Source organism: Pan troglodytes, chromosome 5 (genome assembly GCF_028858775.2).
Source record: "Pan troglodytes isolate AG18354 chromosome 5, NHGRI_mPanTro3-v2.0_pri, whole genome shotgun sequence".
Taxonomy (NCBI): domain Eukaryota; kingdom Metazoa; phylum Chordata; class Mammalia; order Primates; family Hominidae; genus Pan; species Pan troglodytes.
In genome coordinates this window covers 16,948,272-16,971,326 of record NC_072403.2, presented here as the reverse complement: position 1 = coordinate 16,971,326, position 23,055 = coordinate 16,948,272, and the positions used below count along the sequence as shown (strand labels likewise).

General features: G+C 41.7%; 1 protein-coding gene across 4 annotated transcripts in view; it reads left to right on the top strand.

The window, feature by feature from the left end:
• The window catches only part of ELOVL2 (ELOVL fatty acid elongase 2), a 63,895-nt gene that overhangs the window by 20,620 nt on the left and 20,220 nt on the right, over window positions 1-23,055 (top strand). The window contains exons 2-4 of one of the 4 annotated variants that reach the window (XM_009450495.5): window positions 11,274-11,429; window positions 12,518-12,581; window positions 18,737-18,924. In XM_009450495.5, the coding sequence (XP_009448770.1) occupies window positions 11,337-11,429; window positions 12,518-12,581; window positions 18,737-18,924 (345 nt within the window). In that variant the 5' untranslated portion in view covers window positions 11,274-11,336. Of the gene's footprint in view, window positions 1-11,273; window positions 11,430-12,517; window positions 12,582-16,642; window positions 16,805-18,736; window positions 18,925-23,055 lie in introns of those variants that run through there. The other 3 variants (XM_001175069.6, XM_063812776.1, XM_016954898.4) reach the window with 3 other exon arrangements.

Sequence of the window (23,055 nt, the reverse complement as noted above, 5' to 3'; positions counted from 1 at the left end):
ACTCTAACCATCATAGAGGCCAAGTATAGTGTTTCACCAATTTTTTGGCTCACATAGCTCAGGCCGCATTTTTCTTTTTAGTGATTTATTTTCCTCCTAATGGTACTCAATTTGATTTGACATTATTCAGATTTAAATGCTGAGGGAGAGGTATGATTTTCCTTTACCTCCTAGAAAAGAGGATGCAGTGAAGGGCAGCTCATCATCACTTTGATGGTAATGTCCTGCCAAACAAAACAGCGCGTGCTGAAGATTTCATTCAGCAGGCATGGAACCCGAATTGCTCAATAAATCCCCATATTGGTTGGTTTTATAGCTTAAAAGAAGGAAAATATAAAATAGTGTGTCTGGATGACTCACAGATTGTCTCTTGCTCAGTATTAACAGTAAAATAATAATCCTTTTGATTACCATAAATATATCAAAATACTGTAGCTATTTTCAAAATATATAGAAATAAATAGAAATAATTTAGATGTGATTGTTGCCTAAAAAGTTAGAAATAAAATTTGGCCCATATTTTTTCCAAGAAGTCATTAAAAGCTTTCCTTTGTTTTCATATTCAAAAGGATACCACTTGTACATGCAGAATAGCCAACCTGCTTCCCCTCTGGTCAGTACTTGATAACCAGAGCACACACAGACAGAATCTCCTTTCATTGCTGCTCTTAATTGTGAAAGAGTTTTATTCTTCCCCATGTTCCCAAATCCAGAAACTGGTACAGTTCCAAGGTGTCCTGAATACAGATATCTGGCTTTGGATGAAATCTCCAAGGAGTTTTATATTCACTCACCACTTCCTGTGGAAGAAGAAGTTGTAATAATCATTACAAATATCTTGAACTGCAAACTTAGCAGCATTGTTTTCTTTTCTGTTTCAGACATATTCAGCATTGAATCACTGAATAATTTTATTTCTAATTATGAAATTGAAGCTTTGGCAGATTTCATTTTATTCACTTGAAATTAAAGCAAGTTATTTTATATATTCTAATGAGATCAGAATGTTACAAGTATGTGTTTGGATTTTATTTCCATACTCTTGGAGAGAAGGCCATAACTTGAAAAATGACTGGAAAGAAACTATTATAGTCATTATTAAGAAGAGACTATTTATTATAGTCATTATTTAGTAAAGTGAGTTTCCTTAAACTTGGTACATTTCTGTGTAACCATTGAATTAATTCACAAGTCATTTAAACTTCGTGAATATATTTTAAATGTTTAAAATCTATTTCAGAAGCTTAACCAATAAGATATAGTTATATCTGATAACCAAGCACCATTCTGTGCACCAGTGATACACAGCTGAGTGGCAAACTCAAAATTTTTTGTGTGTATATAATTTATGTTTCACCAGTTCTTTCCCCAGCTCCTCACAAATTCCCTGCACCTGTTCTTCACCATTGACATACACACATACCCATACCCAGAGAGTTTTTTCAAGAGTTCTCCTGGGATTGATTGTGAATGATTCTGGTCTGTCTTTTTCACGCCATCTGTGGGGTAGTCCTCTTCTCTTGCTCAGGCCCCTCTCTGCTGGGTAAGACCCCCATATCCACTGACCACCCAGCCCTGAATGTGTGGAGTGCCGGCTGCCTGCTGAGCGCAGTACTTGGCAGTGCTCACTGCTGTTCATACCAGGTGTCCCAGACTCTGCTGGACACCGATTCTTGTCTAGCTGGACACAACTTCTGACACAGGAGGCTTGCAGGTAACACACTCCACGCAGCATTCTGTGGAAACGTTGAGGAGAATACCTTTCTCTTTTCTGTTCTGGTAGAGAGATCACAAGCACTCCAAGGGCACCCCCAGTGTCTTATATGAGTACATCCTGTTCTTTTTCATCACGGCCTCTCTCTCCCTGGGACCCCTGGGGAATGGAGCCATGAAGAATCCCAAGCGACAGACCCCCTATTACACTTAACATTACTTTACTCCTCTCATGTTCAGTTAGTGCTTTGTTACTGAGACAGCCCTGTCAGCATCTGACACTCCACCAACGCACCTCCTTAGGATGAGCTCCCTCTCAAGCGTAGCTCAGGTTCTCGCGCAAAGGGGACAGTCCTGCCAGTTTGCAGAGGATTCTGAAGCCAAAAGGTGAGCCAGCAGCACCAGCCACCATGTGCAGATGAAACAGATGAACGAATGCACACAAGCCCTATAACACACTAGAAAACTGCTGTTTAAAAGATATTAATGATATTAATAATTTTTTAAACCTTGGTATTTACCTCTTAAAAGTCTAAAATAAAAAGGTTTTCGGTTTTACTAGTTGGTTTCTCCTGAGTCATGGTGTGTATGTTTTTAGTATTACTGCTGCCTCAATATCTCTCTGCTTTAAAATAGTGATACTTCCCCAAAGCTTTCTCCTTGTCTCTGTTCTCTCTTCCTACTCTCCTACACTCTTTACTTGCCAAATATATATTAATACACATACAATTCTGACACCCCTCTGAACCTGAAGAAGAGTGTTGTCAAAGGAAAAAGAGCTCAAAAGTGGACCCTTGAGATTTTCTAGCCCCATTCCTGGTGTGATTCTGTTACTTGTTCAATAAAAGACACTTTTCACAAATGCTTATTGAGAGCTCAAATGTGTGCCAGGCAAAGAAGATCTTGACTAGTTTGGGAGAACAAGGGGGGCCAGGGAAAACCAACAGAGTTAGGAGGCATATCCAGGCAGAGGGAAGAACACATGCAGTGGCACATGCGGAGAGAACAGGATGTGTTGGAGGAACTCCAGGTAATTAGATATGCCTGGAACAAAGAGGACATCTGAGGATTTGGAAGGAGCAGAGACTTAGCAAAGTGGGTGGAGGTCATCACATTCTGGCCCAGTCTGCCAAAGGAGTTAATAGCAATTGTTTAATTTTTTAAAGTTTTTCAGATTTTAAGTCAGATAAGAATGCTAGTTCCTCTTGTAACATACAGCTGGATACCAAGGAATTGAGGTTAAGATGCATAGTGTATACATCCAAACTACTATAGCACAGTTCACTGAGATGGACTTTTCCTTCCACTGAGCTCTGTACTGTGTTAGTTCCATCATATTTAAACATTGATAATAGTGCAGTAACCACACTTGTAATGATAAAAATAATGAGTTTGTCACTGGACCATGCTTGCTTTAGAGCTTTGGTTTTTGTATAAATTTAACCTATTAGGGGGAAAAATGCTGTTTTACTGTTAACACATGGCAATCTGACCAGCACTTAGGACAGACTACTGCACATCCACTGAGGGAAGCCCCTCATGGTTTTGTTTGGGTTGAATAAAATCCTTCTCTTACTGTGGGGTTGGAGTCATCTTATTCCTCTGAGGTATGTTAGCAGATAAAGCAGAATGGAGTAACTAAAGAGCTAAAGGACCCTCTTGTACCCCTTCCCTGAGCATCTGGGAAAGACCCATATGGAAATATTAGACAGTGACTGGCTTTACTGATGTTTTGAAGATAGTCGGATTCTGGTAGCTTAGCATATGTAATGTGAACTTCAAGATTTATCCAAACGCTTATTGCCAGTTACTACAGAAAGCTGGGTTGATTACTCTTATCGCTAATCTTTGTATCAATATAAAATAATACGTATTTGATGAAAATTTAAGTTACTTTTCACTTAGTCAAGAATTTCTCAAACAGGGTCATACTTTTTAGTCATTTTAGATCATGATATCATCTCATTTCTCACCTTTTATTTCAAGTGGATAGGAAGAAACCAACCCATTGGAAACTGATTTTTTTTTTTAAGACTTAAGGAGGAACTTGTACAACTTTCCTCTATAAGTCATTTTGCTAACAGTTTTTTCTTTAGTTTTTAGTTGTAGTATTTTAATTATACAATTAATATATTGATAATGATTTATTGTTAAAAAGTAAAATGATACAAGCCAGGCCTGGTGGCTCACGCCTGTAATCCCAGCACTTTGGGAGGCCAAGGCAGGTGGATCACCTGAGGTCAGGAGTTCGAAACCGGCTTGGCCAACATGGTGAAACCTCAGCTCTACTAAATATACAAAAATTGGCCGGGCGTGGTGGTGCACACCTGTATTCTCAGCTACTCAGAAGGCTGAGGCAGGAGAATCACTTGAACGCAGGAGGCGGAGGTTGCAGTGAGCTGAGATCGCACCACTGCACTCCAGCCTGGGCAAAGAAGTGAGACTCTATCAAAAAAACAAACAACAACAACAACAACAACAAAAACTAAAACGATAGAGACATATACAGAGTAAAATGTTAGTCCCTCCCTTTTCCTTCTCCCCATGCCCACTATCCTCCTTGCCTCTCCAGCAGTAGTCACTGTTAACAGTTTGATGTGTGGTCTCTGGCATTTGCCTTATGTGTATACTATATGTACTTGTACATACATGCCTAGGCAAGTAGATTGGAGTTGGTAAACAATTTATTTCTCTAAATCAAATCCCAGAAAGCAAAGTTTGTGCTTTATGTTATCTGATTGCACTCTGATTTTCTTTCTTACAGGAAAGTATTCTTTAAGGCTTAGGAAACTATAGGAATTCTTTGAGGCTTTTCTTTTTTTACCTAGTTTATTTAACTTTATTAGTAATTTGAATAAAGGTGCCAAAATTTTAAAATATACTAAACCTGGAGGGAAAAAATGTCTATATTTAGGAATTTGGACTAATCTTGTCAGCATGTGATGGTGAGGCTGAAATGAAGAAATATTCAATAGGGATAAAAATTTTAAATTGCATTTAAACTTCAAAAATGTGTTATAGAAGTTTAGGATGTAAGACTTGATTTCAGCAGTAGTTAACTTGAAAATAACCTGGTGATGTTTGTTGGCAAGGACTAGCTGATGTAGTGTCTGAATGCGATCTTATGATAACTGTAATAGAAGTATAATATCCTGATCAAGAAGGCACAAACCTCTTTGTACCCTTCCCTAAGCAGGCCACTTTCAGAATACTATATTCAGGTACAGGAAATATAAGGTAAAATACAAGTAGCCCAGAGATTTTATTTCTGTTTGGAGCAATATGGATACTATCTAAGTGGGTTTGTATAGCCCACTAATTACTAAATGCTTTGAAATTAATGGTTATATAATAAGTATAAACAAGTTTGAATTTCATCAGATAGCTAGATAATGAAATACTTGGTTGATTTTTAGAAAGTAAGCAAGGACTTGGTATTTTTGTAATAGAAACACATCAAAAAATCAATCCTTTAATTATAATCTAAACCAATTTCAATAGCCTGTGCATGGTCTCGTTGCTACTCAAAATGTGACCTTTAGTCCAGCAGCTTCAGTATCACCTGGGAGCTTGTTAGAAATGCAAACTCAAAGCTCATCTAGACCAATTGAATGAGAACCTGTACGTTAACAAGATCCCCAGGTGACTTACGAACATTAAAGTTTAAGAACCTGAAAAATTCTGAACCCTCAACTGTGTTCAATGAAAGCTTTAAAAAGTCCATAAAGATGGTGTCTCCATACTTCTTGTGTGTCTTCTTGAAGCATGATGCAATAGTTTGGTAAAGAAATGAGAAACGTAGAAGATGAGGCAATCGTGGTGGCTTATTTGACTCTTGCATTGTCCTTCTAGGCAATACCAGTATTCTTACCTTTTCACATTTTTTAGTATAGGTTGGAATTATTGATAAGTAGTGATAATTCCTAGGATGACTAAATAGAAAAATGTTTTAAGTTATAGAAAAAAATAAGATCACTAAGATCCCGTAATGTATCATAGACTTATAAAAGGGTTCATTGTATTCATGTTAATTGCAAGAGAGAATAAATTTGATTCTACTTTTAAAATATATAGGCAACTTTTTTTCTGTGTTCTTTGGAAGAAAACTTCCAAAAAGAAATTTAAAAAATAAAATTGGATCCAGTTGACCCTGAGAATTAACTGGGAGTTAAGAATGTTAAGGCTCTTTCAAAACACACTGAAAACCAGATCATGTGTATGAAAATGTAACTAGGAATGCGAAGTATATGAAATGGATATCGTGAGTATTGTAAAGGTTCAGATGAATGAGTATTTGATTAATTCATTCAATAAATATTAAGTGCCCATTATGTGCCAGGCATTGTTCTTGGAACTGGGGCTAACTGGAGCTTAGATTTTAGTGGAGGACCCAGCCAATACACAAATTAACAGGCCAGTGAAAGTCTGGGTAATACGTGCTGTAAAGAAAAAATAGAGCAGGTCAGGCGATGGTGAATGACTGCAGCACAGGCCAGGATGCCACAAGCAGATGCTTCCCTCTTCTTTGGTAACTAGGCCCTTGAGATGATGGGGAGATATGTAAGGAGTTACCATTTGGCCAGACTCTGAATAAAACACAGAGCCATGTGCGGGAAGTGGAGCATAACCAAACTGCAGCAATAGTTCTGTTCGTAAAGTCCTTTTATCACCTTAATTGAATGGGACTGTCCTGTGGCCTCAGGGCTACCTAGGATGCAAATAAAATCACCCACTATTGGCTTTGTGGTATCCTGAGATACCACAGCACAAGAAAGAGGCTTGAGATCCGCAGAGATCATTCTCCGCTATCCAAGCTCTGAAACCCTTCAGTCTGAAGGTTGAAAAACACTGATTCATTGTAGTTCAAGTCTCACCTGACAGCACCACTCTTGAGTCTGCAGTCTCAATTTCCACATCTGTAAATTGGGAAAGATACCCAACTTGCAAGGTTATTGTGACAACCATAGAGAGTATGTATCAGGTGCCTGACACGTACTAAGTGCTTAATAAACAGTAGCCAGTATTACTCCCCATGAGGGTTAGCTTATTAACATCTCATTTCTAAGATGTTAGAAATGATCCTCAGATTCCTTAGAACCTAAGGTAGACGGTTTCAGCCTTATGATATTACTAAGATACATAATAACAATTTAGAGTTCCCATACATAAAAGATTGTTCTACCCATTGCCTACCCTCACCCTCCAACTTAGCTCATTACTCCCTCCAGAGAATAGTAGTCGGGAGGTAGGGATGAGAGTGGATAGGCCCTGAAAAGGCAGTTTAGGGGTGTCAGTGTAAAATGTGCACAGATACATATTGTGTGAAGTCAGCTGCATGACAGCCAAATAATTTTATGCATTTTTATGTATCCACTCTTATCCATCCTGTAAACCTAGTTTCATTCACAAAGGTGAACACATTTAGTTTCTTCAAATACATGAGAGACTGGCTGGGAATAATCCCCCCAGGAGTTACCAAAAGAGGTTTCAACATTTGAAGGCCACCCTGAGCCATGGGAACAATGGAGAGGACTCACTGTGTGACTCTAGTCTGTCTCCCTTGCCCCTGAGAGGAGATAACACCTCCTCTTCTCTCAGTTCTGTACAGCTCAGCCTTGACCTTGAGGTTCCTGGGAAGTTGTTAGAATTGTGTTAGGTTAGTACGAAATCTACTCATTCCTAAGCTGATCAGATCCCATTTCCTGACTTCTTGTCATTGAATACTTCACATTTAGTTTACTCTGAAATGTACATTAAAAAAAGAAAAGACAAAGTCTTTTTGGATGCTATGTTTCAAACTGTGTGTTTTGTGATCTTAATGGTTTTTGCAAATTTTAAAAAGCAGTGAGTTGGTGGTAGAAAATAGCTGTTCTCATCGAATGTGTCTTTAAAATGTTCTATAAAACTATGAACAAAACAGGGCAAACATCAAGATCTTGAATCACTGGATTTTTATACAACACAATGCCCATGGTAGACAAATACCAAAAACCAGAAAATGCCTAAAATGTAAATTTTAAAAAGGAAGGTAAAGAAGAAGGAATGAGTAAAAAAGGAAGGGAGAAGGGGAAGAAGGAAGAAGGAAATAGAGGGGAAAAGGAAATTAAAGGAAGAGAAGAAAGAGGAAAGAATAAAATGGAATCAAGAGTCCTATCCTTTAGAGACCAGAGAAAGCGCAGGCAGAATTTTATGGTGGGGTTCATTTCTGCCTTGCTTCCTGCCTCAGCTTCTGTAGAATGGCCCTTAATCATGGTGGCAGTGACTCTGATTGCAAGGCAGCCTTTGCTGAAGAAAATCTGGCCATCAGGGTTTTGAGGATAAAGCAGTGATCACAGACTTAAACCTTTAAGAGCCAACTGGGAAATGCCCTCCCATTTGAGATGCCCTGGTTTGTGCTGACCTCCAACTGATAGAGTTAGGGATGGGTGGAAGTCCCAGTCAGCATCAGGGTGGCAAAAAGTGCCCAAGAAGTGTGTCCTTCTTGGCTCTCCTGTTTCCCACCTACCCACAGAAGGCAGGCATGTATGGTGAGCCAGTCTACCAGCACTAGGAGCTGCACATTCCATGCCAAGAAGACCCTCAGATTTCTATAAGAATTCAGTCCTGTGAGACTGCCTTACATGGATCCCTACTACCTCCAAGTGGTGTATTTATTGCCAATAGAAGGGATAGGTCCAGGGCATCCCTGGATATTAGGCCACACTGATTCCTGGTGGCGGCGATGGACGGGGCATTAGAGGTGGTGCTGGTGCTGCTGGCTGTAACAGTGGTGTGATGAGGTAGGGGAGGCCAGCTTGCTCTGGAGTGCTCAGAATATGGCTCTTCAATTACATAGATCCATTTTTGGTTGTCTTGAGTCTTTTCTGCACATTTTACTTTCCATATGGAGTCATTTCCCTTTGGCATGAAGAGCATCTTTAGCATACTATGTAGTGCAGTTCTGCTGGTTACAGATTCTCTCACTTGGGCATATATGAATATGTCCTTATTTAGCCCTCATTTTTGAAGGCTATTCTGGTCTCTTCTTCTGCAGTCCCCAGCCAACCACTGATGTCCTCTCTGTCACTATAAGTTATATTTTCTAGAATTTCATATAAATGGAAACATACAGTATGTAATTTTTGTGTAGCTTTTTTCATGCAGAATAATTTTGAGATACATCCATGTTGTGTGTACATCAATTGTTCATTCATTTATATTGCTGAGTAGTATTTACTATATGGCTATACACAATTTGTCACCTGTTGATGGACATTTGGGAGTTTCTGCTTTTTAGCAATTACAAATAAAATTGCTATGAATATTTGCGTTCAAGTCTTTGCATGGGAATATGCTTTCTTTTCTCTTGGATGGATACCTGGGGGTGGAAAACTGGATCATATGGTAGGTGTATGTTTATGTTTTTACCAAACTACTGAACTGTTTTGCAAAGTGGTTGTACCATTTTACATTCCTACCAACTGTGGTAAGTAATCAGGGGTCCAGAGTTAAATAAGGCTCTCCTTGCTACCAATCTTTCTATTCTTCTCATATTTGCTGTACACAGCCACAAATTGAATTCCAAGTCATTGAACACAGACTTTCTTGTAAGGGCAAGGAGTTGTTCTGGAAGTGGATCCAGGGTTATTTCGCAGAGAATTCTGTGGCCTGGGGAACTTGAAATGTCATCTGGGGAGGCGAAGTTGTGGCCATAGGGAGGCATGATCCCTTGGCTCAAAGGATTTTTTTTTTTTTTTTTTGCTTTGTGGAGGGACGTGGCCACAGGATGACCAGAAGGGGGCCTTGAAAGTGTGGGGCTCAGGCCAGTGCCTCTCGCTCAGGTCTAAGGGCTATACTGTTCCCTTCTCATCCACCCAATTCTAACCATCTTGAAAAACCCATCCTGCATCCGCACGCCTGTATCTTCTGTCGTGTGGCAGTTCTGTGTGTCCTCCTCCTCTCGGTTGTTTGCTGTTTGACTTTCTATGTCTCACTTTCCCAATTTGTGCATAAACTTTTCAGTCAACTACTCTGTCTCCTTTTCCTTCATATGTATGACAAAGTGTTATGTACATGAATGCTGTTCAAAAATGTGTCAATGAAATGCATGGAGTTTGCTGCTTTTTCTCTGCTCCTAAGTTGGTGTTAATCTTCAGACATTGTCCAGCACACTTGACATTTACATAGAGAATCTACTGTGCAGCTAGGACTTTGTGGTCCAAGCTCTGCCCAGTTAGCCTTCCTAATCTCACCCCAGTTCACTAACACTGCAGACCTCTCTGTGCTTATGCTATGTTTTACTATTCCAGTGTAAACCTCAGTTTGTTCCCGACATCACCTCATCTCATCATTGCCTTTTTAGACTACTTCCTTACTAACTATATTAAGTAACCCAGAAATAAAGAGAGAATTTTTATCAGGTTTCTGATTTTCCCAGCATTGGCTGTGGTTCTGCCTGTCAGATAGGTCACTAGAGACCCTGGCCATAAAAACATTTCCCAAGGGAGTCATGCCTCAATGTGTTTTATCTATGTTAATCTTTCTTTCTGATGTGTTCTTTCTTTCCTTCTCCATCTGGAAAATGTCTCCAGTCTTTCAAAATTCAGCCACAGCATTATCTCTTCCAAGAAGGCTTTACTTTTTAAGAGATCTAAATTAAAGTATGTTTCTCTATCCTTTATAGCACATCTCTTATAATATTTAAGACACTGGTACTGCAATTTTTTAATTTATTTGTGTATTACTCTCTCTCCACTAAGAACTCTGTGATGATAAGGACCACATCTCATTTGACTTTATTTTTCAGCATATAACAGTGCTAGTATATAAAATCCTCAAATAATTGGTTAATGAATCAATAAATTAATGAATAAAGGAATGGAATGCCTCTTTTTATTCATCTCTTTCCTTTTCTGTTCTGCACATCTTCCCTTGTTTTACTTTTGTTTCTGCCCTTCTTCCACTGTGACTACATTTTTGCAATATAGAAATAATATGGGCTTTGTGACCTTTAGCGTTTTCTTAGCTCTACAAATGTTGGAAAATGGATTTTGAACCTTAGCAAACAAGCTGAAACAGTTTAAACATTTGTTTGTGGGTGCAGCAATGGAAGAAAGACTTCATTGGCATTTGTTATGATGGTGAGTACATTTGTGAGGTTAACATTCTTTGCTCAAGACTGAGAGGCCTCTGGTCAGCCGCCCCCATTCTAAAGCAACACAGATCATATTCTGTCACACTGAGATCTCAGGTAACTGACCTTTCTCACATCGGGGGCCTCCCGAGATGCCCTACATGGAAACAAAGATGAATATACTGTTTAAAAATTTTCAGGCTTGGTTTAGCCCAGATATTTTTTATAAAGATATTATGAAATAATGAAGATAAAGTTCCTTATATGCTGGCCAGCAATAGTAGGTGCCAGTCAATGTTAGTCATCATCTTCATCCTCTTTCCCAAGCTTTCTAAAGTTCCCGAAGACATACGTTTCCTTGAAATTTCTCTCAGGATCAGAGTCACAAATAAGGAATAGGTCCAAGTGATATGTGCCAGGCAGCAAACATGCCGCTCCTCTTTTTCAGATGCCAGCAAATTAATCATCTGTTTTGGCACTTACAACTTTTTTTGAGAGTGAGCTGAATCTAATGCGTGCTCCATATCAACTTCCCGAGGCTGTCATGCTCAGCTCACACACAGTCAGGGACCAACCCGCTGGCCCCACTTTCCTGGAAATACTGGTAATGTTCTGACTTCTCCTCTGGTTGCTTGAGGAGGTGCTGTAGACCTCTGTGGCGGGGCTGGGAAATACCTGAACGGGTATTTTGAGCAGCGTGAGAGCAGACCAAGCTGGCAGTATTCCGGCTCCCACCTGAATCCAGTGAAAGTGACAATAATTAATCGGGTGTACCCAAGTGGCACTATTTACAGTAATATAAAGTAGATGTTAATGTGTAAGAAATAGTTTGAAAACAAACAAAACATAAATAGAAAAAATAGCTGTAATGCTCCTTACTTGAAAAACAGTCCTACTTAAAGTTTTAGATTCAGTTTTACGAAATACAGTTCAGCCTGAATTTTCATTTAAAGCTGGATTTATGAATATATTTTGTGGAAACAGACGTTCTCTATTGCCTACCCACAACTGTTATTGTAACAAGGGAAGCTGCTTATGGAACGGCTTTGCCTATAAGCATTTTAGAGGTAAATGGAATTTAGGTCAATAACCCTTCAATGTTTTTTTTTCTTTTTTTTTTTTTTCTTTTTTTTTTTGAGACAGAGTCTCACTCTGTCGCCCAGGCTGGTGTGAGGTGGCGTGATCTCGGCTCACTGCAAGCTCCGCCTCTCGGGTTCACGCCATTCTTCTGCCTCAGCCTCCTGAGTAGCTCGGACTACAGGCGCCCGCCACCATGCCCGGCTAATTTTTTTTGTATTTTTAGTAGAGATGGGGTTTCACCATGTTAGCCAGGATGGTCTCGATCTCCTGACCTCATGATCCGCCCGCCTCAGCCTCCCAAAGTGCTGCGATTACAGGTGTGAGACACCGCGCCTGGCCAACCCTTCAGTGTTTAAATGCACCAAGCCTGTTCTCTAGGACTCCTCTTGCCTAAGGAAATAAGAGGAATTGTTTCCTTCCAAATCTTTATAGGCTTGTGAAAGGTGAGGATGCATTTACTGTCCTCTTTCCTTAAGTCTTTGCAGTCAAAAGTCCTTGAAGCTGGGACCCTTTGAGAGTCTGTCAGTTACATGTTGTTGGTAGTGGCTTGTTTTGACAGTTTCAAAAAAAGAAGAAAAAACCACTTAAATCATTTTTTCTTTCTCTTTTTAGGAGCATCTAAAGGCCTTTGATGATGAAATCAATGCTTTTTTGGACAATATGTTTGGACCGCGAGGTCAGTGAATTACTTGAGAACTTAATGTGGAAGGAACACAGGAAGAACACCATTTAGTTATAGAAAGGGATTATGTTATTTCTGGGGTCTTGGAAATAGTAAGGTACTTAATATTTAGAAACTTAACTTCCTCAACTTTCATATCCTTCCAGAATGTCCAGAAGATCCCATTTCTCCTCCTGCTCAACATCTCCTGGGATTAAAGAAGTTCTGGGAGCAGGAAGCAGAGATAGAATGAAATGCAATGCTTTCCTCCAGTGTCTGTCTGGCTACAAAGCCGGGTTGTAACTTTCCTTCTAAACGATGCTGCTTTCTTGTTTCCTCTCCACTGCCCATTCATCTTCCACCTTTCTTACATGCTAGTTATATGTGACATTTCTGCCTTTAGATGCCTTGATAAATTCCCTTTAAAGATGTGTGCGCTGGCTGGGCGTGGAGGCTCATGCCTGTAATCCCAGCACTTTGGGAGGCTGAGGTGGGCGGATCATGAGGTCAGGAGTTCAAGACCAGCCTGACCAACATGGTGAAACCCCGTCTCTACTAAAATTACAAATATTAGCCAGGCGTAGTGGCTCGTGCCTGTAATCCTAGCTACTCAGGAGGCTGAGGCAGGAGAATCACTTGAACCCGGGAGGCAGAGTTTGCAGTGAGCCAAGATCGCGCCACTACACTCCAGCCTGGGCAACAGAGTGAGACTCTGTCTCAAAAAAAAAAAAAAGATGTGTGCGCTTTCTCTGCCCGGGGCCCGTAGGTAGGATGAGCTTAGACATCTCTCCATCTTTCCTTCATCACCAGTCGCTTACTGTACTGCAGTGGCCTCCTAACAGGTCTCCCCTCTTCCACTCTTGCCCCCTTCCAGTCATTTATTCAGTGTCAGCTGGAATGATATTCTAAAGACCTAAGTCATATTGCATGGTACTGTAGCTTAAAACTCATCAATGTCATCCCACTGCTCTCAGGGAAAAACCAAACTTCTTATCATGGACTGCGCACCCTTGGGCTGTCTAACCCCAGCAACCTCTCCAACTCAGTCAGTATCCGTCGCCCTCACTGGCTTTCATACAGCTGCTCAAGCCATCTTTTAATTCTGCAAATATGTAAAATTCTTTTATGTGCTATTCCTTGAGCCTGGAATTCCTTCCTAGGATCTCCTACCCCTCCCTCCAGATGAGTCAGTTCCTGTCACACTTGAGATGTCAGCTTAAACGTTGCCTTTTCAGTTGGGCTTTGCCTCTCTAAGGTACAGTAGTCCCCCCTTAGCAGCAGTTTCGCTTTCTGCAGTTCCAGTTACCCGTGGTCAACCATGGTCCAAAAATAGGGGAGCACAATACAGTAAGATATTTTCAGATAGAGAGATGACCACATTCACATAACTTTTATTATAGTATATTGTTATAATCTCTTACTATGCCTAATTTATAAACTTTCCCATAGGTATATATGTACAGGAAAAAGCATGGTACCTACAGGGTTTGGGAGTATCTGCAGGCTCAGGCATCCAGAGGGGTCTGCTGTGGTCCCTCATCATTCTGTTTCAACCCTTGTTTACTTCCTTCAGATACTTCATTGTTACCAACAGCGATTTCTCCCAGGAGGGCAGGAACCCTGGCTGTTTTACTCACCATTTATCTCCAGGGTTTATTACAGTTCTGGGAACATATTCAGCACTGTATATTTTCCAAATAAATGAATGAATTCTAGACAGAAGGTTTTATTTTACTTGAGCTTTACTGGCTCACAGAACTGTGGAAAGTCCTTAGTTCTCTACAAGTTATTTCCTCGGCCCTATTGGAGGAGTGAGAGAGCAAGGAATGAGGAGGTTTTCCTGTTTCTCAAGATCTTTAAACAATCACTTGAGTATTTAGGCCATTCTCCATTTTCTCCATGGGCTCTATTAACTGTTCTAAATGCATGACTATATAGTTTTAATATAATGATACTGATTCTATACAGCTTTGAAAAAATCCTTTCACATAGGTTTTTTTGCTTTTTCCATTTAACCTCCTGATGACTCTGTGGGGTAGGCAGGGCAGAATATCTTTATCTTCTAATCTACTTTTACTATGTTCTCTCCCTTACAGTTCTAGTGGGTAGAAAGGAGAACGCTCAGTGTAGAGGGCATGACCCTCTCCCTTAGGCATGCAGGACCCAGAGCCCCCTCTCTTAGGCATGCAGGACCCAGAGCCCCCTCCCTTAGGCATGCAGCACCCAGAGCCCCCTCTCTTAGGCATGCAGCACCCAGAGCCCCCTCTCTTAGGCATGCAGGACCTGGGACCCCTCCCTTAGGCATGCAGGACCCGGGCCCCCTCCCTTAGGCATACAGGACCCAGGCCCCCTCCCTTAGGCATGCAGGACCCAGGCCCCCTCCCTTAGGCATGCAGGACCCGGGACCCCTCCCTTAGGCATGCAGGACCCAGGCCCCCTCCCTTAGGCATGCAGGACCCGGGACCCCTCCCTTAGGCATGCAGGACCCGGGACCCCTCCCTTAGGCATGCAGGACCCGGGTCCCCTCCCTTAGGCATGCAGGACCCGGGACCCCTCCCTTAGGCATGCAGGACCCGGGACCCCTCCCTTAGGCATGCAGGACCCGGGACCCCTCCCTTAGGCATGCAGGACCCGGGTCCCCTCCCTTAGGCATGCAGGACCCAGGCCCCCTCCCTTAGGCATGCAGGACCCAGTCCCCCTCCCTTAGGCATACAGGACCCGGGACCCCTCCCTTAGGCATGCAGGACCCGGGCCCCCTCCCTTAGGCATACAGGACCCAGGCCCCCTCCCTTAGGCATACAGGACCCAGGCCCCCTCCCTTAGGCATGCAGGACCCAGGACCCTTCCCTTAGGCATGCAGGACCCAGGACCCCTCCCTTAGGCATGCAGGACCCGGGCCCCCTCCCTTAGGCATGCAGGACCCGGGCCCCCTCCCTTAGGCATGCAGGACCCGGGACCCCTCCCTTAGGCATGCAGGACCCGGGACCCCTCCCTTAGGCATACAGGACCCAGAGCCCCCTCCCTTAGGCATGCAGGACCCAGGACCCCCTCCCTTAGGCATGCAGCACCCAGAGCCCCCTCTCTTAAGCATGCAGGACCCGGGACCCCTCCCTTAGGCATGCAGGACCCGGAGCCCCCTCCCTTAGGCATGCAGGACCCGGAGCCCCCTCCCTTAGTTAGGCATGCAGGACCCGGAGTCCCCTCTCTTAGTTAGGCATGCAGGCCCCGGGGGCACTCTCGCTTAGGCATGCAAGATCCAGGAGGAACTATGATTTGTTGGTGACAGTGGTTTTCTGTTTGACACTTCGACTGGACAGTTAAACAACAACTTGTCTGCGCCAAGTTCACTGAGCTTTGCTGCCAGTAAGATTGGCGTGATCTGGAATTATGTGGATGTGGGATCAATTGAGGAAAGGATTACAGTTGTTTACTCTGCGTTGGTCATTTTATGGAATTTTCCTTTGTAGCAAGGAGATTGTAAAATTGACAGTTGACAGTGGAATCAGATGAGCTCCACAATGACAAGGTGTCTAGCATGTAAGCCATCAGGAATCCTTTTTTCTTCCTAAAAGTCTCACACCCTGATGCTGACTGGCACATCACCGAATAAACCTCTCGGTGTCTCCTAGCCTCTTCTGATTTTGCCCACACCATGTTAGTACCATCAAGGGGTATTGTTCTGAGCAAATACTGACTCAGAGGAAGAGCTAACACTTCTCAAGTCCCAAAGATAAGAAAGTTTATTACAAGCATTTGTTCCTATCTTTTGGCTAAAACAACTATGATTATCCTTAACAACTGTAGCAAACATTTACAGCACCGTGACAAAAGAAAACAAAAACATCAGGTGCTATATTAGTTTGCAGTATGTGCTTGACTCAATGTGCCAATGGATATGCATTTAATGAATGTTTCCTCTTAACTCAGCACTACGTGAGTATGAGTCAGACAGAGTAGAGATATAAGACCTAGTGGCTGTCTCCTGGAGCATATACTATAGTTGGGGAGGTAAAGCCAGCACATCTGAAACTACTGGAAATCAATTAAATACTAAACCATGTGTGTTTGTTTCCTAGGCTGCCATAAAAAGTGCCAGAAACTGGGTGGCTTAAATAGCAGAAATGTATTCTTTCACAATTCTGGAGGCCAACAGTCTGAAATCAAGGTGTCAGCAGAGCCTTGTTCCCTCTGAGGTTCTAGGGAAGATTCTGTACCATGACTCTCCGTAGTTTCTGGTGGTTGGTGGCAATCTCTGATGTTCCTTAGCTTGTAGATGCATCACTCCAATCTCTGCCTCCCTCTTCACATGGCCGTCTTCTCTTTTGTCCTTGTATTCAGACCTCTCCTTCTTATAAGGACACTAGTCATTGGCTTAGGGCCCACCCTAATCCAGTACAACCTCATCTTAGCTAGATTATATCTGCAAAGACTCTATTTTCAAATAATGTCACATTCACAGATACCAGGAGTTAGGACTTGAAGGCATCTTTGTGGGGGACACAATTCAGTCCAACACCATAACAAGAAGTAGCGTAGCAGTTTAGTGCAAGTCATTTCACTTTTCTAGGCCTCTACAGCTCAATTTTTCTTAAGGGTAAACTGGGATGATATTATCACCTATATAATGGGATTGCTTTGAGAATCAAATAAGTTAATACATGTAAAAGGCTTCAGAATAGTGCCTGGCACAGAATAAGTGCTCAGTAAATGTTATAGTAACAGTATCATAGCCATAATAATATGTGAATTAGAAAATGATAATAATTGTCTTGCTATGCATATGAGGAGCTATAAATACGAAAACACAGTAGGAAATGTCTCCCTTCAGAAGTCAGGACCTTTATCTGGGCATTAAAAGATGAGTAGGGTTCAGATATGGAGATGGACATTAGGAAGTGACACACAGCACAGACTTATGACAGGTGATTGCAAGCCTGCTGTATGAAAGGTGGTATCTGTTAGTCACATGAATGCTGAGAAGAGCTTTCTAACCTTTTTATCTCTATCACCAATGGGAGATACTTATAAAATAAGTGATGGGACAGTCAGAGCTTCAGAAGGCACTTGCCTTGTAGAAATGGTACTCTCTGTAGGGCGGGTGGTTTAACAAGAGGCTGGGGTATACAGGGTAGGACGTACCAGAAAGAGGGACTTAGAAAACAAAAAATTCAAGAAAAGGCCATTGCCTGTTGGTGAAACCAGCTCACCACAACTCCATTTGTGGAGGTTAAAAGCAGCATGCAATTTTTATAATTCTGGGCCAAATCATTTTCTTTATTTAAATAAACAAAAAGAGCAGAATAGAGAACACAAATCATTTAGTGTCTACAATGATTTTCAGGTGTTACTAATTATATTGTAGCTCTATCATGTGGGTTTCATTTAGGCTTTTAAATATTCACTCTGCAGTGTAAGGGGCCCTGATGTATTCAACTGCTTGCCTCCCTGCTGTGTAAACGTCCAGTCCCATGGCCAGATCTGGGTCCTCAGTTCTGAATCACAGCTCCCAGGCTTTGCCTCTGCTGTCTGCAGCCTCCAGGCTTGCTGCACTGTCATCCTATTGCTTTCTCTGAACCAGCTGAACTCTAAACCCCTTCCATTACTGATACTAGGCAAATTCGGATCTGTGTGGGCTTTAGGAATTAGGATACAGTATCGATATGCCTTCTTTCCTCTGACTGCTCTGATCTTCTCCATGGGAGGACAGCTGCAAGGTATCATGGGGCTGGGAGGCAGATGTGACTGGTTCAAATCCGGACTGTACTGCTGACTATGATGTAGCCTTCTGAAAGTTACTAAAGCTTTCTGAGCTGTTTTTTTTTTCCATCCATAAAATTGCATAATAGTACTTACTTCATATTAATTTAGAGTAAATAAATGCAGTAACTGTTCCAAAATAGGCATTCAAGAACTGTCACTTCACACCTTTACTTCTTGTCCCTTTCATTCAGTGTTCAGCCTAAGCCCTGTTTGCTCCATGAAACCTTTACCGATTCAGCCCCCACAGGCTTCCTCTTCCCCTGAACTCTAACCCCAGGCCAGCCTACCTAATGTTGTATGGAGTTGTTCCCTGTTGTGCTGGTGTGTACAAATGCAATGTATGTGACAATACTGATGACTGAACAGGAGCATCATTCCTCAGGATCCTCATTGTATGTGTTTCTTTTCAGATTCTCGAGTCAGAGGGTGGTTCATGTTGGACTCTTACCTTCCTACCTTTTTTCTTACTGTCATGTATCTGCTCTCAATATGGCTGGGTAACAAGTATATGAAGAACAGACCTGCTCTTTCTCTCAGGGGTATCCTCACCTTGTATAATCTTGGAATCACACTTCTCTCCGCGTACATGCTGGCAGAGGTGAGTGTTTATGTAGCCAAAGCTGAAGTCCAGTAACTAGCAGTTTTTATTAACAGAAACAACCACATCTAGCCTGGCAGAACTATGCAAGGTTACTTTAAGACCTAAAAACTTATTCCAGCATTTGATATTATTATTTCTGAAAATCCTGGAAGTCCTTGTTTATAATTTGAATCTTTCTTATCCCAATTTAGACCTATTTCTTTTTTTTTTTTTTCTTTTTTTTTTTGAGATGGAGTCTTGCTCTATCATCTAGCCTGGAGGGCAATGGCACAATCTCAGCTCACTGCAACCTCTGCCTCCCAGGTTCAAGCGATTCTCGTGCCTCAGCCTCCTGAATAGCTGGGATTACAGGTACTCCCCACCATGCCCGGCTACTTTTTGTAATTTTAGTACAGACAGGGTTTCACTGTGTTGCCCAGGCTGGTCTTGAACTCCTGATCTCAGGTGATCCTCCTGTCTTGGCCTCCCAAAGTGCTGGGAGTACAGGTGTGAGCCACTGCGCCTGGCCTAGACCTATTTCTTTAGTCTCTAGTCTAATTATAATTTAGATTCACAATGTAGATCAAATGGGCCTTTCAAGATCATGTTACAATTTTCTCCTTTTACAGATTAGGATACTGAGGCTTAGAAAAGTTTCATAATTTGCCTGAGAATAGACAGTGATTAACCGAGTATTTTTAAAATTAAACATCGTATGCAGTTAGTTTTACTGAAATGCCAATATATATATTCCCTTAAAGAATACTCTGTATGTCTTTGGAACACTGACGTTTTAGCTCAGCTCTAGTGGCCCTTTGTTACATCCTGTGCTCCAAATTCCTCTGTCAAGCACGAAACCAAGGTAATTTTACAGGAGAAGGAACAAGGATGATTGCCCCGTCTGTACAACCAAGGTTATTTTAATGTAATAGAAGGGGAAATCTAAAAGTGTTAAATAACTTGCTGTAGCAAAAAAAAAAAAAAAAAAAAAAAAAAAAGAGGGACAAAGAGAACAAAAACAAAAATTTTTAGCAATTTTATAGCTTGTATAAAATCATTCATACAAGCTATAAGCGGTGGATAATGGCACAAATATAGCTGCCTTTCTGGTGATCTTGAATTCTAAAAGAAAACGAATCCTTGCCTTAAAATGAAGGTTCTCTTGAGAGTTTATTGTATGCATTATTCTAATATGTACCATTCTTAATAACTATTAATATTACCATAAATGACTGGAATGAAGCTCTCATAATGGAATTTTAGGCATCAGTCAGTATAGGAGATGGAATTTTGGGGTCAAAAAAGCCATGCTGACAACATTTTTTTTTTTTTTTGAGGCGGAGTCTTGCTGTGTCACCCAGGCTGGAGTGCAATGGCGCAATCTCAGCTCACTGCAACCTCCACCTCCTGGGTTCAAGCAATTGTCCTGCCTCAGCCTCACGAGTAGCTGGGATTACAGGCACCCACCACCAATCCTGGCTAATTTTTTTTCTTTTTAGTAGAGATGGGGATTCACCATGTTGGTTAGGCTGGTCTCAAACTCCTGACCTCAGGTGATCCACCCGCCTTGGCCTCCCAGAGTGCTGGGATTACAGGCGTGAGCCACCACCCCCAGCCGACAACTCTTAAAATTATATCACATAGGTGCTCACAAATCTACTTGACACTGAAAGGACCATTTTTATTTTAGGTTCTCTACTAGCTGAATTTTAGCTCCCTAGATGAGTTAGCAAGATAGTAATTTATGGGATTCGTTTCTCTATATAGCAGAAGGAAAGATACTCTTGGATTGTTTTCCATAAGTGACAGCTGCACAGTATTTACAATAGCAAAGACTTGGAACCAACCCAAATGCCCATCAATGATAGACTGGATAAAGAAAATGTGGCACATATACACCATGGAATACTATGCAGCCATAAGAAAGAATGAGATCATGTCCTTTGCAGGGACACAGATGAAACTGGAAGCCATCATTCTCAGCAAACTAACACAGAAACAGAAAACCAAACACCACATGTTCTCACTCATAAGTGGGAGTTGAACAATGAGAACACATGGACACAGGGAGGGGAACATCACACACCCGGGCCTGTCGGGGGGTGGGGAGCAAGGGTAGGGAGAGCACTGGGACAAATACCTAATGCATGTGGGGCTTAAAACCTAGATGAGGGGTTGATAGGTGCAGCAAACCACCATGGCATATGTATACCTATGTAACAAACCTGCACATTCTGCACATGTATCCCAGAATTTAAAGTAAAATAAAAAATAAAATAAAATAAAGAAGTGACAGCAGCAGCAGAAGGGCCAGCCTGCATGTCCAACCACACCAGCAGTTCTAGTACCTGTTTGGGTGGAGCTTTGGTGTAATGGAGTCAGAAGATACAAATTTGTTTTAGCTCTGTCACTTTCTGTGTAATTTTAGAGCAGTTACTTAGACTTTCCAAACCTTAGGCAACTTATCTATAAGGCAGAGATACAATATTTCTCCTACATAACTCTTGAGTGACTTGTAAGGATTAATGACTTCTGTTCAATCAGCATGTAGTGAGCTTTTCCTAGGCACTGAATAGGAAGCCCTGAAGGTATAAGATGGATAAGACACAGCTTCTACACTTGAAGAGCCTATGGACTAGTACAGGGTAGGAGTTGGTAAATGTGAAAATGCTTTGTGAATTGTAAAGTGCTAGTTGAACAGTAGTCACCATCAACAGCAGCAAGAACAACCGTTTAGTTGTTGAACAACGAGGTAAATGTCTTCTTTCTAGGAAGAACGTATCTGCACTGAGCTCATTGCCTACCACTGATTTTATCTACTGCTTACCCACTCTTTCTCTTACACTTTGTATAGGTGTAAAATCACTTAGTTCAGTTCAAAATCACTACCATTGATTGCCACCCAGTCTCCTCTCTTTGATTGTGACCTCTTTCAGAGCAGGCAAAAGGTCGTCTTTGACACTCTGGGGGTATGTTTAATAGATACTAGTCAGGTGACAGACTGATTTAACCTTGCTAACTTGTTAGGGGTCAGCAGATGTTTGCTTAAGCCAGAAAGTCACCGCAATAATTATTAACAGTCTTTCAACAAATATGTATTGAGTTCCCACACTGTCAGATTCGACTGTAGATTCTAGAACACAACCTTTGCCCTGTGAGAAAGAGTGAGAGGCTGGTGATGGGGCAGCCTCTGAAAAGGTGACATTGGAGTTGAGACTGAATGACACAGTGGACAGAGGATCAGTGGTTCAAGATGAGGTGGAGAGATGGCAGATGACATTGGGCCCTTGGAAGGAATTTGGCTTGCACTCTAAGTGTAATGGAAAGCTATTGGAGGATTTTAATGATGGGAGTGCTATTATCTCCCTTTTAAAATAGGTCACTCTAGCTCCTACATAGAAAATGGACCATGAGGGTGAGTTGGCAAGAATGTTAGCAAAGTCCAGTTAGGAGATCATTGCAGTACTACAGGCAACAGATGCTAACATCTTGGATTAAGGTGGTGAAGATGGGAAGAAGCTGGTGGATTCTAAGTATATTTTGAAGTGATTTAGTCCACACCACCTTACACCTAACCCTATTTGACAGCCTTGCTTCCTTTTCTTCAACACATAGGTTGGATGACTCCTACACCAGTAAGGGGATTAAGAATGGTCCAGGGAGAGACAGAGCCTCTCTAGCTTGGCTGCCTATTCATAATTGTCAGGTAGTTCTGCACAGATGCCACAGGAATGGGGACAGCCTGGATAAATCTGACTAAAGCAGGAAACATGGGGAAACAGAATATGTCCTGTCCTCTCCACAGTCAGGAGTTATTCTATAACTGTATTAATGTGCGGAGTAGAGTTTAGAGCCCCTTACTACAGAACTACAACCTGACCATAGAGGTTTTTAATTAATCCTTGTACCAAAGTTAAACAGCTTTCTTAGTTTGAAAAATGCACGAACACACCAAAATTTATATGTAGTTTAAGGTCTTTCTGGGTCCTCTCTAGCCAGTCGCTGATTCCCAGTTGAGAACTAAGAGCATAAATCCCCTGGGAGATACTGGGAAATGACCTGATTTGTAGTAGATCCCATTCAGGAAAACCCAAGGTTTTCTTCTTTCACTGGACTTATTTATATTGATCATCTTTAATTAGCATGATG